Below are 19747 nucleotides of genomic sequence, written 5' to 3' on the forward strand. Positions count from 1 at the left end.
CGCTTGCATTTGGAACCATGTGGGAGGGCGAACTCAGGAAGCGACAGTAGGCAGCGCTTGCATTTGGAACCATGTGGGAGGGGGAACTCAGGAAGCGACAGCAGGTAGCGCTTGCATTTGGAACCATGTGGGGGGGGGACTCAGGAAGCGACAGCAGGTAGCGCTTGCATTTGGAACCATGTGGGAGGGGGAACTCAGGAAGCGACAGCAGGTAGCGCTTGCATTTGGAACCATGTGGGAGAGGGAACTCAGGAAGCGACAGCAGGTAGCGCTTGCATTTGGAACCATGTGGGAGGAGGAACTCTGGGAGCAACAGCAGGTAGCAGTTGCATTTGGAACCATGTGGGAGGGGCGACTCAGGGAGCGACAGCAGGTAGCGCTTGCATTTGGAACCATGTGGGAGGGGGTCTCAGGAAGCGACAGCAGGTAGCGCTTGCATTTGGAACCATGTGGGAGGGGGAACTCAGGAAGCGACAGCAGGTAGCGCTTGCATTTGGAACCATGTGGGAGGGTATAACTCAGGAAGCGACAGCAGGTAGCGCTTGCATTTGGAACCATGTGGGAGGGGGAACTCAGGGAGCAACAGCAGGTAGCGCTTGCATTTGGAACCATGTGGGAGGGTATAACTCAGGAAGCGACAGCAGGTAGCGCTTGCATTTGGAACCATGTGGGAGGGGGGACTCAGGAAGCGACAGCAGGTAGCGCTTGCATTTGGAACCATGTGGGAGAGGGAACTCAGGAAGCGACAGCAGGTAGCGCTTGCATTTGGAACCATGTGGGAGGAGGAACTCTGGGAGCAACAGCAGGTAGCAGTTGCATTTGGAACCATGTGGGAGGGGCGTCTCAGGGAGCGACAGCAGGTAGCGCTTGCATTTGGAACCATGTGGGAGGGGGGACTCAGGAAGCGACAGCAGGTAGCGCTTGCATTTGGAACCATGTGGGAGGGGGAACTCAGGGAGCGACAGCAGGTAGCGCTTGCATTTGGAACCATGTGGGAGGGGGGACTCAGGAAGCGACAGCAGGTAGCGCTTGCATTTGGAACCATGTGGGAGGGGGAACTCAGGAAGCGACAGCAGGTAGCGCTTGCATTTGGAACCATGTGGGAGGGTATAACTCAGGAAGCGACAGCAGGTAGCGCTTGCATTTGGAACCATGTGGGAGGGGGAACTCAGGGAGCAACAGCAGGTAGCGCTTGCATTTGGAACCATGTGGGAGGGTATTACTCAGGAAGCGACAGCAGGTAGCGCTTGCATTTGGAACCATGTGGGAGGGGGGACTCAGGAAGCGACAGCAGGTAGCGCTTGCATTTGGAACCATGTGGGAGAGGGAACTCAGGAAGCGACAGCAGGTAGCGCTTGCATTTGGAACCATGTGGGAGGAGGAACTCTGGGAGCAACAGCAGGTAGCAGTTGCATTTGGAACCATGTGGGAGGGGCGACTCAGGGAGCGACAGCAGGTAGCGCTTGCATTTGGAACCATGTGGGAGGGGGGACTCAGAAAGCGACAGCAGGTAGCGCTTGCATTTGGAACCATGTGGGAGGGGGAACTCAGGAAGCGACAGCAGGTAGCGCTTGCATTTGGAACCATGTGGGAGGGTATAACTCAGGAAGCGACAGCAGGTAGCGCTTCCATTTGGAACCATGTGGGAGAGGGAACTCAGGGAGCAACAGCAGGTAGCGCTTGCATTTGGAACCATGTGGGAGGGTATAACTCAGGAAGCGACAGCAGGTAGCGCTTGCATTTGGAACCATGTGGGAGGGGGGACTCAGGAAGCGACAGCAGGTAGCGCTTGCATTTGGACCATGTGGGAGGGGGAACTCGGGGAGCGACAGCAGGTAGCGCTTGCATTTGGAACCATGTGGGGGGGGGGAACTCAGGAAGCGACAGCAGGTAGCGCTTGCATTTGGAACCATGTGGGAGGGGGAACTCGGGGAGCGACAGCAGGTAGCGCTTGCATTTGGAACCATGTGGGAGGGGGAACTCAGGGAGCGACAGCAGGTAGCGCTTGCATTTGGAACCATGTGGGGGGGGAACTCAGGGAGCGACAGCAGGTAGCGCTTGCATCTGGAACCATGTGGGAGGGGGGACTCAGGAAGCGACAGCAGGTAGCGCTTGCATTTGGAACCATGTGGGAGGGCGAACTCAGGAAGCGACAGTAGGCAGCGCTTGCATTTGGAACCATGTGGGAGGGGGAACTCAGGAAGCGACAGCAGGTAGCGCTTGCATTTGGAACCATGTGGGGGGGGGACTCAGGAAGCGACAGCAGGTAGCGCTTGCATTTGGAACCATGTGGGAGGGGGAACTCAGGAAGCGACAGCAGGTAGCGCTTGCATTTGGAACCATGTGGGAGAGGGAACTCAGGAAGCGACAGCAGGTAGCGCTTGCATTTGGAACCATGTGGGAGGAGGAACTCTGGGAGCAACAGCAGGTAGCAGTTGCATTTGGAACCATGTGGGAGGGGCGACTCAGGGAGCGACAGCAGGTAGCGCTTGCATTTGGAACCATGTGGGATGGGGGGACTCAGGAAGCGACAGCAGGTAGCGCTTGCATTTGGAACCATGTGGGAGGGGGAACTCAGGAAGCGACAGCAGGTAGCGCTTGCATTTGGAACCATGTGGGAGGGTATAACTCAGGAAGCGACAGCAGGTAGCGCTTGCATTTGGAACCATGTGGGAGGGGGAACTCAGGGAGCAACAGCAGGTAGCGCTTGCATTTGGAACCATGTGGGAGGGTATAACTCAGGAAGCGACAGCAGGTAGCGCTTGCATTTGGAACCATGTGGGAGGGGGGACACAGGAAGCGACAGCAGGTAGCGCTTGCATTTGGAACCATGTAGGAGAGGGAACTCAGGAAGCGACAGCAGGTAGCGCTTGCATTTGGAACCATGTGGGAGGAGGAACTCTGGGAGCAACAGCAGGTAGCAGTTGCATTTGGAACCATGTGGGAGGGGCGACTCAGGGAGCGACAGCAGGTAGCGCTTGCATTTGGAACCATGTGGGAGGGGGGACTCAGGAAGCGACAGCAGGTAGCGCTTGCATTTGGAACCATGTGGGAGGGGGAACTCAGGAAGCGACAGCAGGTAGCGCTTGCATTTGGAACCATGTGGGAGGGTATAACTCAGGAAGCGACAGCAGGTAGCGCTTGCATTTGGAACCATGTGGGAGGGGGAACTCAGGGAGCAACAGCAGGTAGCGCTTGCATTTGGAACCATGTGGGAGGGTATAACTCAGGAAGCGACAGCAGGTAGCGCTTGCATTTGGAACCATGTGGGAGGGGGGACTCAGGAAGCGACAGCAGGTGGCGCTTGCATTTGGAACCATGTGGGAGGGGGAACTCGGGGAGCGACAGCAGGTAGCGCTTGCATTTGGAACCATGTGGGAGGGGGAACTCAGGGAGCGACAGCAGGTAGCGCTTGCATAGCAGGTAGCGCTTGCATTTGGAACGATGTGGGAGGGGGAACTCAGGGAGCGACAGCAGGTAGCGCTTGCATTTGGAACGATGTGGGAGGGGGAACTCAGGGAGCGACAGCAGGTAGCGCTTGCATTTGGAACCATGTGGGAGGGGGAACTCAGGGAGCGACAGCAGGTGGCGCTTGCATTTGGAACCATGTGGGAGGGGGAACTCAGGAAGCGACAGTAGGCAGCGCTTGCATTTGGAACCATGTGGGGGGGAACTCAGGAAGCGACAGCAGGTAGCGCTTGCATTTGGAACGATGTGGGAGGGGGAACTCAGGAAGCGACAGCAGGTAGCGCTTGCATTTGGAACCATGTGGGAGGGGAGATTCAGGTAGCGACAGCAGGTAGCGCTTGCATTTGGAACCATGTGGGAGGGGCGACTCAGGAAGCGACAGCAGGTAGCGCTTGCATTTGGAACGATGTGGGAGGGGGAACTCAGGAAGCGACAGCAGGTAGCGCTTGCATTTGGAACCATGTGGGAGGGGGGATTCAGGTAGCGACAGCAGGTAGCGCTTGCATTTGGAACCATGTGGGAGGGGGGACTCAGGAAGCGACAGCAGGTAGCGCTTGCATTTGGAACCATGTGGGAGAGGGAACTCAGGAAGCGACAGCAGGTAGCGCTTGCATTTGGAACCATGTTGGAGGGGGAACTCGGGGAGCGACAGCAGGTAGCGCTTGCATTTGGAACCATGTGGGAGGAGGAACTCAGGAAGCGACAGCAGATAGCGGCTGCATTTTTCTGTCACAGGGCAGGAGTCAGTGGGGTGCAGGGCTTTTAAGTGGGCTGGGGCTAGGCAGGGCAGAATCCCTGCGATTTTCATCACATTTTTATCGATTCTCTCCTGTGAGTGTTAGGAACTGCTGTGGGAAAAGATGCATTCAGGGAAACCGTCTGCCTACTAATAGAGGACAGTCAGCACCTGACTCCCAAAAGGATAGCTCTCTCCAAATGTGTGTTTGTGACCCATAGCTTGTTACCACTTTACTGGTAGGGGGTTATCATAAATGAAATAAGCAAAAAGGGCTCAGTGCGTTGTGTGCTCAGAAGGATTGCAGGCTTGAATCACTGTCACATATACGTCATATATAAACATTGATGTCCATTCTTATGTTCCCAAAACGCTTTTTTTGCAAAGCACTAAGTACTTTAGATTGGTGCTATTTGTCCTCTTCCCTGTTAAGGATACACCCCGACGAGACGCCAGATTCCAGACACATCCAGGGTGTTCCGAACCTCCCCTTGCGTGGCACCTGTACCCAAGATGGCGCCTAATTGGACAGCGCCAGGCAAAGGGTTCCTGACAAGTAGCACGAAGTGACTAGAGTTGCTTCTGGTTCGAGCTGACAAGAGCGTACACCAGGACTGGTTCTGCGTCTGAGCAACAGATGCGACTCTTTGCTCCAATGCTTTAGACCCGTTTTCTGTTCGCTTCTGTGAATTCCACGTCCATGAGTTGCACAAAAGTGAGTATTACGTAGTGAGGGACAACAGGAGACGCAGGTCTCGTAGAGAGTTTCCTTACTGTTTCCTTTCCTTCTGGTTTATGGTTATAGTTTTGTTCCTTGTCGAATTACCCTGATCCACCCCTTTCTGTTACGTTGTGGAAATTAAGTCCAATGAAATTCCGCCTTCACATTAAGTTAAATGTCCTGTTCCACACGATTGCTGGTAAGTATACTGGGGGTTATCTAGTTCATGGTAATATCCCATTGACTCACAAGATACGACAACCTTTCTGTCTATCTTACAGAAAAAGAGGGTGATTCCTTTCTTGGACCTCATATCTTCCTCCTTTTGCCCTGGACTAGGGAGGGGGTGGAACCCTGGGTACTCCCTTAGATTGGAGACCGCAGAGTGTCAGCCTTCTCCTGGCTTACAGCATGCCACACCTGGCAGTGATCTCTAAAGTCTGACCCGAAGAACACCCAAGAGATCAAGACACTCCCCTTTCTCACAGGTGCTCTCCTGGGTGACTTCAGGGCAGGCTGAAGATGTCAGGAATAGGTCTGTTTTTGGCCAGCAAACACACATATAAAGAAGTGACATAGCCTTTAGTGTGAATACGCTTGTTCCTTGATAGGGTATATGTGTATACTGTTAGCCCTTCACTGCAGGGGATTAATGGCTAAAGATGTTCACAGGACAGAGAGTTACCCTAAATGAGCATTTAAGAGCTATTAAGCACACTGAACCCAGGCCATTTATTCACAGAATGGAGGGGCATTTACACGCTGATGGAATTGCTTATATCCCTGGCAGAAAGGGATTTATTTGCAGCCAGCTGTTTATTTGGAAAATGAACCAGAGAGAGTTTTATTTGCAGTATATAGACTGGATGCAAACAAAACCACGCTGGGTGGTCCAAAGTACATGTTTGCAAAGCCTCATGATGTATTGTTTGCCTGGGGCAGGTTTCCCTTGCCTAAATTAGCTGCCCCTCCTTTAGGCCACGCCTAACACAAATTGGGAACTCCCCCTTTCCAGAGGAACCCCTTAATTTCATATTCCACTTAAAGAACTGGTGAGGGTTGGGGGCGTGAGGGTTTAGCAAGCAAGCTGTTTGCTATAACAGTGAATTTGCGGACTGGGGTTTGGTGTCAGAGAAAGTATGGGGTGTTTGACAATATAGAGTTGTGAGTGTGCGCGGGAGACGTTCAGAGTCACAATTGTCTGCGAGTGCATGGAGTTCGGTTTCACATAGAGCATTAAGTAGGACGGGGCTCTGCAAACTGCTCCAGAGGTTTTGGGTTCCGACTTCCATAATCCCTCACCACTGACTAGAGTTGCTAGGGCTGATGGTAGTTATAGTCCAAAACATGTTGGGAATCAACGATTGCACACCCCTCAAGTAGGAGGATGACTGCCACAGAGAGCACAGAGTGGGTTCAGTGTCCCGCAGAGGGTTTAGTGCGAGGAGTTCAGCGTAAAGAAGAATAGTAGGTGGGAGGAGATGCCTCACACAGAGTGGGTAGGTTCCATTTCATAGTATAAACAGCTACACTTGGTAGAGGACAATGCCCGAAAAAAAACAAGCCTTGGAATGTAATTGTTCCCTTAGATGGGCAATGGGCATACCTCCATTTCTGAATTTAAGTTGGTGGGCTTCAGAAGAGGCCATGTACTTTACATTTAGCAATTTAGCAAATCAAACAAAGCAATGCAGGAGAAATCGGCCAGTTGTGATGGTCACTGTTTATACAATGTTGAGGGCCGCAGTGGGGTATATTAATATGATGGATTCAGAATAGTAAAAAGTACACTGAACACCTTGGTAAGACTCCAACCTGGCTTCCCTTAAACGCAAGTGTAGGGCAGCTGAGCGGAAATGGAATGAGTCAGGCGAACCATCTGACAAACTGGCCAGCCATCTCCTTGAAAGGCATTATCGACTCTGCATCCGCACGAAGAAAAGAGTCTTTATTCAAGGATGCATCGCCGCGGCAGCAAACAACACGGCAAAACTCTTCAAAGTCTGCAAGGAGCTGGTCAATCCTGCAGCTGCATCTTCATCTATCACACCCTACCAGGACCTTTGCTCCGCCCTAGCTGCACACTTCACTACAAAACCCCTAGACATCCTTTACCCCATCTCGTCCATACCACAGCATACACCAACAGTGGAGCCTCCCTTGGCCACCCTTCCACTTACCCCCTCTTCTCTCTCACCCCTCACACCGGATGAGGTTACCAGACAGGTCCGGATCTATGAAGGCTTCATCCAAAGAGGTGGACCTCTGCCCCTCAAAAACCATTAAAGACAATATCGACTCCCTCGCCTCAGCCTTGGCTTATCTCTGCAATCTCTCGTTCTCCACTGGAGTTTTCCCAACTGCACTGAAGCACTCCCTTGTGCACCCTCTGCTCTGAAAACCCTCTGCCGACCCCTCCATCCCAGCAAACTACTGCCCTGTCGCCATCACTCCCTTCTTGGGCAAACTCCTGGAGAAACTGGACATCTCTCAGCTGACCAATCTGGCTTTAGAACATCCAGAGGCACGGAAACTGTTCCTCTGAACACCTGTGAAGACCTGCTCTCAAATCTTGACACTTACACCCCATCCATCCTCCTTCTACTTGACCTCTCCTCTGCCTTAGACACAGTTAACCACAACATCCTGATCGCACGTCTCCACGACACCTTGGGAATCACAGGTCAGGCTCTGGCGTGGTTAACCTCCTTCCTTTCTGACCGCCCATCCCAGGTGGAACAGGGAGCCTTTCACCCGACTATCACTCGCTCAACCTGTGGCGTTTCCCCGGGATCTAACATATACCCCTGGTTCTTCAGCGTCTATTTGGCTGCCCTGGCACGGGTGATTGTCACCATCACCTCTAACTTCCAGTGATATGCGGATGACACACAACTATTTTTCAGGCTACCCTCAGCCGCCTCCTCCTTACCTCTGCCTCAACGCCACTAAGACTGAAATTTTGCGTATTGAGATCCCTGCTCCCGCTTTCCCCCTTTCAGTCTGACTGGCATCCCTTGGCCCTGCACCTACCTGCGAAGCAAAAAACCTTGCAGTCATCTTTGATTCCACTCTCTCCTTCTCTTCCCACATTTCAGACAACTCTAAAAAATCTATCAACTACACCTCCTCAGAGTTATTCTACCCTTTCTCACTTTCCCCCATAGGCTCACTGTCTCCAGAGCCCTGGTTTCTCTTTAGGCTGGACTATTGCAATAAGCTCTTCCTCAACCTCCCTTCTTCTGCCCTGCACCCTCTACAACTCATAAAAAACAGAACCGCAAGACTTATTCTTGGCCTCAAGCCCAGGGACTGCATCTCTCTGGCTCTGAAATCTCTCCACTGGCTCCCCGTGGCTGCAAGGATAAAATTCAATACCCTTTGCATTGTCCATAAGGCTCTCTGGGGCCTGGGACCTACCTACCTGCAACATTGCCTACCTAAATACTGTCCCTCAGTAGCCCTCCGCTCATCTACCTCCAGCCTTCTGCGAGTTGGCCAGTTCTCCAAGCAGAGATTTGGCAGGAGATCCTTATCCTCAGCAGGTGCCTCCCTCTGGAAAAGCCTCCCAGCCGCCTTATGTCTTGAGCCGAAACTCCTGAAATTCTGGAAACTCCTCAAGACCTTCCTCTTCTCCTCTTCCTTCTCTCTCACTCTACCCTGCTAACCTAGCTCTCTCTACTTTCCCTCTCTCACTCCTATTCCTTTACTGCAGGCTGACTGACCTACTGGTGTACCTCAGAGTCTCTCTGGTCCCCGGCACCCCTGCCAGTCCTCTTGCACTTGCCTCAAGGCTCTAAACCCCATCCTTGCTCAACGCGCTGAGAAATGTACCCAAGAGAGTGGCTCTCTCTCTCTGCACTTACCCCAGTCTCAATTGACCGGGTGCACTTGACCCTCCCCTCCCTGTGACCCTCTGTGCACTTCTCGATCCATACGCACCACGCCTGAAGATCGTCTTGTAGTCTGCCTCTCCCCTGTCTCCACCCCAATTGTACTGTTAAAAACATGCAGAATCGCAATCAGGCCTATTTGCTATATATCATATTGATAAATGTATTTTATGCACTTACTCTGCCTGTGCAGACTATTATCGTCTCAGAGTTTCAAGGGCTCTGAGCGACTGTTGTTTTTTTCCCCGTTTACCCACACTCCTTGAGTGGTTTGAAACACTTACCTGTGTTTAGGCGCTAAATAAATAAACAATACAATACCTAACTCATAGTGTGATTTCAGTGTTCATGTTTACTGGGTTGGTGTTCCTTAATGATCGAATTAAAAAAAAAAAGTGCAGGTTTTCTTTATGGTCTTTTTATATATTCCACATGCAGGTGCGGGCGCGGATAACAGAACTGTCGGATTCAGCAGCTGGTTTACTTTGTAAGGCAGTCTGTGTCCCGTATCATGTATACCCTCGGTATGCAAGTGCTCTTCTGCATATTGAATATTGGACCAGATGTTTGGGAAATAAAGGTGTATGCCTGTCACAGTGAATGGTGAGTGAATGCAGCACACTGGCACAGAAAGCAGTAAGTGGATGTAGTAACCTGGCACGGAGAGAAAGAAGTGGGTGCAGTATCCTGCCACAGACAGCAGTGGGTGGATGTAGTAACCTGGCACCGAGAGAAAAAAGTGGGTGCAGTATCCTGACACAGACAGCAGTGGGTTGATATAGTAACCTGCCACAGAGAGAAAAAAGTGGGTGCAGTATCCTGCCACAGACAGCAGTGGGTGGATGTAGTAACCTGGCACATAGAGAAAGAAGTGGGTGCAGTATCCTGACACAGACAGCGGTAAGTGGATGTAGTAACCTGGCACGGAGAGAAAGAAGCAGGTTGAGTATCCTGCCGCAGACAGCATTGGGTGGATGTAGTAACCTGGCACAAAGAGAAAAAAGTGGGTGCAGTATCCTGCCACAGACAGCAGTGGGTGGATATAGTAACCTGACACAGAGAGAAATAAGTGGGTGCAGTTTCCAGCCACAGACAGCAGTGGGTGGATGTAGTAACCTGGCACAGAGAGAAAGAAGTGGGGGCAGTATACTGACACAGACAGCAGTGGGTGGATGCAAAGAAGTGGGGGCAGTATCCTGCCACAGACAGCAGTGGGTGGATGTAGTAACCTGGCATAGAGAGAAAAAAGTGAGTGCAGTATCCTGCCCAAGACAGCAGTGGGTGGATATAGTAACCTGGCATAGAGAGAAAGAAGTGGGTGCAGTATCCTGCCACAGACAGCCGTGGGTGGATGTAGTAACCTGGCACACAGAGAAAAAATGGGTGCAGTATCCTGACACAGACAGCAGTGGGTGGATGTAGTAACCTGGCATAAAGAAAAATAAGTGGGTGAAGTATCCTGCCACAGACAGCAGTGGGTGGATGTAGTAACCTGGCACATAGAGAAAGAAGTGGGTGCAGTATCCTGACACAGACAGCGGTAGGTGGATGTAGTAACCTGGCACGGAGAGAAATAAGTGGGTAGAGTATCCTGCCGCAGACAGCAATGGGTGGATATAGTAACCTGACACAGAGAGAAAGAAGTGGGTGCAGTATCCTGCCACAGACAGCAGTGGGTGGATATAGTAACCTGACACAGAGAGAAATAAGTGGGTGCAGTATCCTGCCACAGACAGCAGTGGGTGGATGTAGTAACCCGGCACAGAGAGAAAAACGTGGGTGCAGTATCCAGCCACAGACATCAGTGGGTGGATGCTATAACCTGGCACAGAGAGAAAGAAGGGGGTGCAGTATCCTGACACAGATAGCAGTGGGTGGATGCAGTAACCTAGCACAGAGAGAAAGAAGTTGGTGCAGTATCCTGACACAGACAGCAGTCTGTGTCCCGTATCATGTATACCCTCGGTATGCAAGTGCTCTTCTGCATATTTAATATTGGACCAGATGTTTGGGAAATAAAGGTGTATGCCTGTCACAGTGAATGGTGAGTGAATGCAGCACACTGGGACAGAAAGCAGTAAGTGTATGCAGTAATCTGGCACAGAGAGAAAGAAGTGCGTGTAGTATCTTGCCACAGACAGCAGTGGGTGGATGTGGTAACCTGGCACGGAGAGAAAGAATTGGGTGCAGTATCCTGACACAGGCCTCAGCGGGTGGATGTGGTAACCTGGCACGGAGAGAAAGAAGTGGTTGCAGTATCCTGACACAGACAGCAGTGGGTTGATGTAGTAACCTGGCATAGAAAGAAAGAAGTGGGTTCAGTATCCTGACACAGACAGCAGTGGGTGGATGTAGTAACCTGGCACAGAGAGAAAAGAAGTTGGTGCAGTATCCTACCACAGACAGGAGTGGGTGGATGTAGTAACCTGGCATAGATAGAAAGAAGTGGGTGCAGTATCCTGACACAGACAGCAGTGGTTGGATGTAGTAACCTGGCACGGAGAGAAAGAAGTGGGTGCAGTATCCTGCCACAGACAGCAGTAAGTGGATGTAGTAAGTAACCTGGCACATAGTGAAAGAAGTGGGTCCAGTATCCTACCACAGACAGCAGTGGGTGGATGTAGTAACCTGGAATAGAGAGAAATAAGTGGGTGCAGTATCCTGACACAGACAGCAGTGGGTGGATGTAGTAACCTGGCACAGACAGCAGTGGGTGGATTTAGTAACCTGGCACCGAGAGAATAAAGTGGGTGCAGTAATCTGCCACAGACAGCAGTGGGTGGATGTAGTAACCTGGCACAGAGAGTAAGAAGTGGGTGCAGTATCCTGCCACAGACAGAAGTGGGTGGATGTAGTAACCTGGCACCGAGAGAAAAATGTGGGTGCAGTATCCTGCCACAGACAGCAGTAAGTGGATGTAGTAACCTGGCACAGAAAGAAATGGGTACAGTATCCTGACACAGACAGCAGTAAGTGGATGTAGTAACCTGGCACAGAATGAAATGGGTGCAGTATCCTGACACAGACAGCAGTAAGTGGATGTGGTAACCTGGCACAGAGAGAAAGAAGTGGGCGCTGTATCCTGACACAGACAGCAGTAAGTGGGTGTAGTAACCTGGCACACAGAGAAAGAAGTGGGTGCAGTATCCTGACACAGACAGCAGTGGGTGGATGTAGTAACCTGGCACAGAGAGAAAGAAGTGGGTGCAGTATCCTGCCACAGACAGCAGTGGGTGGATGTAGTAACCTGGCACAGAGAGAAAGAAGTTGGTGCAGTATTCTGCCACAGACAGCAGTGGGTGGATGTAGTAACCTGGCACACAGAGAAAAAGTGGGTGCAGTATCCTGACACAGACAGCAGTGGGTGGATGTAGTAACCTGGCATAAAGAAAAAGAAGTGGGTGCAGTATCCTGCCACAGACAGCAGTGGGTGGATGTAGTAACCTGGCACATAGAGAAAGAGGTGGGTGCAGTATCCTGACACAGATAGCAGTGGGTGGATGCAGTAACCTAGCACAGAGAGAAAGAAGTTGGTGCAGTATCCTGACACAGACAGCAGTAAGTGGGTGTAGTAACCTGGCACAGAAAGAAATGGGTACAGTATCCTGACACAGACAGCAGTAAGTGGATGTAGTAACCTGGCACAGAATGAAATGGGTGCAGTATCCTGACACAGACAGCAGTAAGTGGATGTGGTAACCTGGCACGGAGAGAAAGAAGTGGGTGCTGTATCCTGACACAGACAGCAGTAAGTGGGTGTAGTAACCTGGCACACAGAGAAAGAAGTGGGTGCAGTATCCTGCCACAGACAGCAGTGGGTGGATGTAGTAACCTGGCACAGAGAGAAAGAAGTTGGTGCAGTATCCTGCCACAGACAGCAGTGGGTGGATGTAGTAACCTGGCACACAGAGAAAAAGTGGGTGCAGTATCCTGACACAGACAGCAGTGGGTGGATGTGGTAACCTGGCACAGAAAGAAATGGGTACAGTATCCTGACACAGACAGCAGTAAGTGGATGTAGTAACCTGGCACAGAATGAAATGGGTGCAGTATCCTGACACAGACAGCAGTAAGTGGATGTGGTAACCTGGCACGGAGAGAAAGAAGTGGGTGCTGTATCCTGACACAGACAGCAGTAAGTGGGTGTAGTAACCTGGCACACAGAGAAAGAAGTGGGTGCAGTATCCTGACACAGACAGCAGTGGGTGGATGTAGTAACCTGGCACAGAGAGAAAGAAGTGGGTGCAGTATCCTGCCACAGACAGCAGTGGGTGGATGTAGTAACCTGACACAGAGAGAAAGAAGTTGGTGCAGTATCCTGCCACAGACAGCAGTGGGTGGATGTAGTAACCTGGCACACAGAGAACAAGTGGGTGCAGTATCCTGACACAGACAGCAGTGGGTGGATGTAGTAACCTGGCATAAAGAAAAAGAAGTGGGTGCAGTATCCTGCCACAGACAGCAGTGGGTGGATGTAGTAACCTGGCACATAGAGAAAGAGGTGGGTGCAGTATCCTGACACAGATAGCAGTGGGTGGATGCAGTAACCTAGCACAGAGAGAAAGAAGTTGGTGCAGTATCCTGACACAGACAGCAGTAAGTGGGTGTAGTAACCTGGCACACAGAGGAGAAAGAAGTGGGTGCAGTATCCTGACACAGACAGCAGTGGGTTGATGTACTAACCTGGCATAGAAAGAAAGAAGTGGGTTCAGTATCCTGACACAGACAGCAGTAGGTGGATGTAGTAACCTGGCACAGAGAGAAAAGAAGTGGGTGCAGTATCCTTCCACAGACAGGAGTGGGTGGATGTAGTAACCTGGCTAGAGAGAAAGAAGTGGGTGCAGTATCCTGACACAGACAGCAGTGGTTGGATGTAGTAACCTGGCACGGAGAGAAAGAAGTGGGTGCAGTATCCTGCCACAGACAGCAGTAAGTGGATGTAGTAAGTAACCTGGCACATAGTGAAAGAAGTGGGTCCAGTATCCTACCACAGACAGCAGTGGGTGGATGTAGTAACCTGGAATAGAGAGAAATAAGTGGGTGCAGTATCCTGACACAGACAGCAGTGAGTGGATGTAGTAACCTGGCACAGACAGCAGTGGGTGGATTTAGTAACCTGGCACCGAGAGAATAAAGTGGGTGCAGTAATCTGCCACAGACAGCAGTGGGTGGATGTAGTAACCTGGCACAGAGAGTAAGAAGTGGGTGCAGTATCCTGCCACAGACAGAAGTGGGTGGATGTAGTAACCTGGCACCGAGAGAAAAATGTGGGTGCAGTATCCTGCCACAGACAGCAGTAAGTGGATGTAGTAACCTGGCACAGAAAGAAATGGGTACAGTATCCTGACACAGACAGCAGTAAGTGGATGTAGTAACCTGGCACAGAATGAAATGGGTGCAGTATCCTGACACAGACAGCAGTAAGTGGATGTGGTAACCTGGCACGGAGAGAAAGAAGTGGGTGCTGTATCCTGACACAGACAGCAGTAAGTGGGTGTAGTAACCTGGCACACAGAGAAAGAAGTGGGTGCAGTATCCTGACACAGACAGCAGTGGGTGGATGTAGTAACCTGGCACAGAGAGAAAGAAGTGGGTGCAGTATCCTGCCACAGACAGCAGTGGGTGGATGTAGTAACCTGGCACAGAGAGAAAGAAGTTGGTGCAGTATCCTGCCACAGACAGCAGTGGGTGGATGTAGTAACCTGGCACACAGAGAAAAAGTGGGTGCAGTATCCTGACACAGACAGCAGTGGGTGGATGTAGTAACCTGGCATAAAGAAAAAGAAGTGGGTGCAGTATCCTGCCACAGACAGCAGTGGGTGGATGTAGTAACCTGGCACATAGAGAAAGAGGTGGGTGCAGTATCCTGACACAGACAGCGGTAAGTGGATGTAGTAACCTGACACGGAGAGAAATAAGTGGGTAGAGTATCCTGCCGCAGACAGCAGTGGGTGGATGTAGTAACCTGCCACAGAGAGAAAGAAGTGGGTGCAGTATCCTGCCACAGACAGCAGTGGGTGGATATAGTAACCTGACACAGAGAGAAATAAGTGGGTGCAGTATCCTGCCACAGACAGCAGTGGGTGGCTGTAGTAACCCGGCACAGAGAGAAAAACGTGGGTGCAGTATCCAGCCACAGACATCAGTGGGTGGATGTAGTAACCTGGCACAGTGTGAAAGAAGTGGGTGCAGTATCCTGAGACAGACATCAGTGGGTGGATGCAATAACCTGGCACAGAGAGAAAGAAGGGGGGTGCAGTATCCTGACACAGATAGCAGTGGGTGGATGCAGTAACCTAGCACAGAGAGAAAGAAGTTGGTGCAGTATCCTGACACAGACAGCAGTAAGTGGGTGTAGTAACCTGGCACACAGAGGAGAAAGAAGTGGGTGCAGTATCCTGACACAGACAGCAGTGGGTGGATGTAGTAACCTGGCACAGAGAGAAAGAAGTGGGTGCAGTATCCTGCCACAGGCAGCAGTGGGTGTAGTAACCTGGCACAGAGAGAAAGAAGTTGGTGCAGTATCCTGCCACAGACAGCAGTGGGTGGATGTAGTAACCTGGCACAGAGAGAAAAAAAGTGGGTGCAGTATCCTGCCCAAGACAGCAGTGGGTGGATATAGTAACCTGGCATAGAGAGAAAGAAGTGGGTGCAGTATCCTGCCACAGGCAGCAGTGGGTGGATGTAGTAACCTGGAATAAAGAGAAATAAGTGGGTGCAGTATCCTGCCACAGACAGCAGTGGTTGGATGTAGTTACCTGGCATAGAAAGCAGTGAGTGGATGCAGTACCTTGGCACAGCCAGCAGTCAGTGTATGCAGCACCATGTCACAGAATGAAAGGGGTATATGCAGCACTCGAGCATAATGGATGCGCTTCCAGGTCAGTAAGAGTAGTGAGTGACATAGTTCCACATCACAGACACCAGTGCGGGGATGCAGTACCTTAGCACAGTGCACAGTGAGTGGAAGACGCTCCAGGTCGCAGAGAGCAGTGAGTGAAAGCAGTTTCATGTCAAAGGAGCAAGTGGATGGAATCAGTAGCCTGGTATAGAGAGCCATGACTGGAAACAGTTGCCAGTCAGAGATAGATGGAAGTGGAGCAGTTCACGTCTCAGAGCAGTGAGTGGAAGCCGTTCAGGCATCATTGAGCAGTAAGTGGACGCAGATCAAGTATCATAGAGCAGTGAGTGGAATCAGTTCCAGATCTCATAGAGCAGTGAGTAGAAGCAGTTCCAGATCTCATAGACCAGTGAGTGGTAGCATTTCCAGGTCATATAGAGCAGTGAGTGGAAGCAGTTCCAGATCTCAGAGCAGTGCGTGGAAGCAGTTCCATATCTCATAGAGCAGTGAGTGGAAGCAGTTCCCGGTCTCAGAGCAGTGAGTGGAAGTAGTTCCAGATCTCATAGAGCAGTGAGTAGAAGCAGTTCCAGGTCACATAGAGCAGTGAGTGGAAGCCGTTCGGGCATCATCGAGCAGTAAGTGGACGCAGATCAAGTATCATAGAGCATTGAGTGGAATCAGTTCCAGATCTCATAGAGCAGTGAGTAGAAGCAGTTCCAGATCTCATAGAGCAGTGAGTGGTAGCATTTCCAGGTCATATAGAGCAGTGAGTGGAAGCAGTTCCAGATCTCATAGAGCAGTGCGTGGAAGCAGTTCCATATCTCATAGAGCAGTGAGTGGAAGCAGTTCCGGGTCTCAGAGCAGTGAGTGGAAGCAGTTGCAGGTCTCATAGAGCAGTGAGTGGAAGCAGTTCCAGGTCTCATGGAGCAGTGAGTGGAAGCAGTTCCAGGTCACACAGAGCAGTGAGTGGAAGCAGTTCTAGGTCTCATAGAGCAGTGAGTGGAAGCAGTTGCAGGTCACATAGATCAGTGAGTGGAAGCAGTTGCAGGTCACATAGAGCAGTGAGTGAAAGCAGTTCCAGGTCACATAGAGCAGTGAGTGGAAGCAGTTCCAGGTCACATAGAGCAGTGAGTGGAAGCAGTTCCAGATCTCATGGAGCAGTGAGTGGAAGCAGTTCCAGGTCACAGAGAGCAGTGAGTGGAAGCAGTTCCAGGTCTCAGAGCAGTGAGTGGAAGCAGTTGCAGGTGTCAGAGCAGTGAGTGGAAGCAGTTCTAGGTCACATAGAGCAGTGAGTGCAAGCAGTTCCTGGTCACACAAGGGGGTGAATGAAAGCAGGTAGAGGCCACAGATAGAAGTGAGTAGCATGAGGTCTCATACTCACGTGTACAAAGGCTGTAGCTGTAAGTGTGAAGTCTTCTGAGGAGCCTGGTAACCGTAGGAATCAAATCCTCCAATAAAGTCAACTGTGGAGAATAAAGAGAGGTGTCAGGACAAGTCCGAGCGGCAGAGCACGCAACTGCCTAGGGTGGAAACCCACACAAGCAAAGCATCAGTCGCTGCTAACAAAAGGAAGGGGAGCCTGCATTTCACAAGTGCAAATCCTGCAGGAGGGCAACTTAGCCTTTCCTGCTTCCAAGGTCGATAAATGAACTAACATTAAAAATGGGGTAATACTAATTGCCCTGTTGAATTCATACGATTCGAGTTAGGTCTGACTTCCCTTCGGGGAGTGGCCCTTTGGGCAAGAGGCCTGCTGTACGTAAAATCCAGAACAAGCCCTACATGTCGGTTACTGACAAGCCTCAGAGAAAATTGTGATCAGGAAGTCAACTAAGGGGTAGCAACTACTCAGCCTTCAACAACAAAGTCTTTGCAAAGATAGACTGGTACCCACATTTCAATATTGAGAAACCTTATACCGTCCTGAAAGTGGCTTTTGAAAAGAGATTTAACGGGCGGGACTGGTATAGTAACTATTCTCACCTGTCGAAACTAAAAACATCACTATAGGAAAACTCAGCCCTACTTGTCGTTCTGTCCTGAGCCGGCAGTTATACGCTTGATACTTTTGCTCCGAACCAATCCTCTACCCTTACTAGCTGTACGAGGTCCACAGTTACATCTTGCACCCGAGGCACGTTACTGATGTATGTATGGGTATGGACCCTAGGGTGCGCGCTAGGGCCACTAAATCCTTAGGATGTGGCTAGCTGCGTCACCAAAATCGCAAGGTGGGTGCACCCATCAGCACCAACAAATAGTAACATTTTGAAAATACATGACTGGCATGACACGCTTCACCCATTAATCTTAAGAGATCAAAATTAATGTTTATATGTTGTATGAAGAGTTCAGATGCAGCTGAAGTACATATATTGCTGTGCCTTTATTAGAAACGGATGTCAGCCGACACGTGTTTCAACAAAAGTCGTTCTGAAGGCTGGCAAAATCATCCAATTTTAAAGAAATAACATTAATGAAAAAGAAAAATGGTATAGTATAAATTACAAACGAACCGAAGCCATTATGGCAAATAGTCCCGACATTTGTGTGCATTATTCACAATAGGTTGTCAAATATAATTGCAATAACAAAATGTGTACATACCCCACGTGTGTTTCAATCATATATGAGGCATTTGAGGATGACAGGACGAACAAAACAAAAGGAAGGAAATAGCCTAATAAGTTAAAGTCACTTGATAAACATATGAACAAGGTAGATTATTGTGCAGTGAAAGCGCAATCTGCAAGCCCAGAAAATGTGGCCCGTCTCATCCCAATTATTAGAATCCTAATCACGACTGTGATGCTGGAAATGCATCGGAGGGACAGGGCCTCCGTATCCTTGTCCTTTACTGCTTTTTATCATGTGTTCTGTCGTGTTTTCCGTGCAGGAGTTCATGTGGGACTCCTGGTGGTGCAGCTCTCTCTCTTTTGGTTTGGTGAACAGACTCATGGGATACCCTTATGGCACCCATGGCTAGGGGTGCAACCCTGTGCCCCTAGTGTATGTTTTTGGGCACCTGTGTGTGACCCACAGAGCAGGGTACGGGCTGGTGGCAGCTCCATGCTGAAATGACTGGTGCCCTGAGCGTCCTCCATTTTGGGATGCCCTGTCATTGGAATTGGTAGATTCCGGATGGAGACAAAATGGCCCCCATAGCCTCTTGCCTTCCATCACCTGTTACCCTGCCTCTGTCCCTTCCTCCTGACTGGCTGTTGGGTGAAAGTTCTGTATATGGTAGTGTGGGGAAGTGCCGACCAGACTGGCTGGAGCCTTCTCAATGACCGTATGTGAATGGAGTGTGTGACGAATATACATTCTATGTTGTGGCTGTCTAGTATCTGGCGGTTGACACAATGGTTGAGACAGCCCTGCCCGAAACCGGTATGAATGCAGCTTGGAGTGTTGAATGGCTCAGTACTTGTCCCAATACACATAACTTGTTGTGAGTGTCTGGAGAGAAGTGAATGGCCTTAATGCACCGTGTGCTTGATTGGCTGCCTGCCTGTATGAATGACCGTAGTTGTGATTGGATGCTCGAGTGTGACCCAGCGGAATGAATGGGAGTTCAACAGTATATCTGGGGACCTCTCACTGCTAGGAACCGTGTTCAGAAGCTGAAGTCCACTACGGCGAGTAACTGGAGTAACTGAAGCTTGATCCTGAAGCCCTGCTGGACGAGAAGAATTGCTGTTGCTCTCCTTTGCAATCTGAAAGCTGCTGTGCTTCAAGAAGTGACCCAGAGAGGACCTGGTAAGCCGCCCTCTTCCCGAGCTACGAGGGACCATCGTGCACAGCTGATCTTTGCCTAAGCTCCCTGGTAGACAGACCTTCGACAGGCTGCCGACCCGATACAGGGATTGCTGCGGAACTCCAAGGAGAAGCGCCCGGACTGTTGTTCGCCACTGTCGATGACCGCCGTTGCCGACTGGAGCAGCCGCGCTCCCATTTGCCTAAGAACTTCATTGATCCAAGGACGCTCTCGTCCGCATCGTCGCTGCTGTATCCTGCCGGAGAAGGCCTGACCGTCGACGCGCTGAAGAGCATCCACCGGTGGGTTTCCCGCCACCCAAAGACCACAA

General features: G+C 50.8%; 1 protein-coding gene across 1 annotated transcript in view; it reads right to left on the reverse strand.

Annotated features, from left to right (window-relative positions):
- NKAIN1 (sodium/potassium transporting ATPase interacting 1) overlaps positions 1–19747 on the reverse strand; it is a 536625-nt gene that overhangs the window by 35962 nt on the left and 480916 nt on the right. Inside the window, exon 6 of the mRNA XM_069623039.1 lies at positions 17041–17122. Coding sequence (XP_069479140.1) covers positions 17041–17122 — 82 coding nt within the window. The remainder of the gene's footprint in view (positions 1–17040; positions 17123–19747) is intronic.

This window comes from Ambystoma mexicanum, chromosome 11 (genome assembly GCF_040938575.1).
Source record: "Ambystoma mexicanum isolate Mex_15411 chromosome 11, UKY_AmexF1_1, whole genome shotgun sequence".
In the NCBI taxonomy this organism is placed as follows: Eukaryota; Metazoa; Chordata; class Amphibia; order Caudata; family Ambystomatidae; genus Ambystoma; species Ambystoma mexicanum.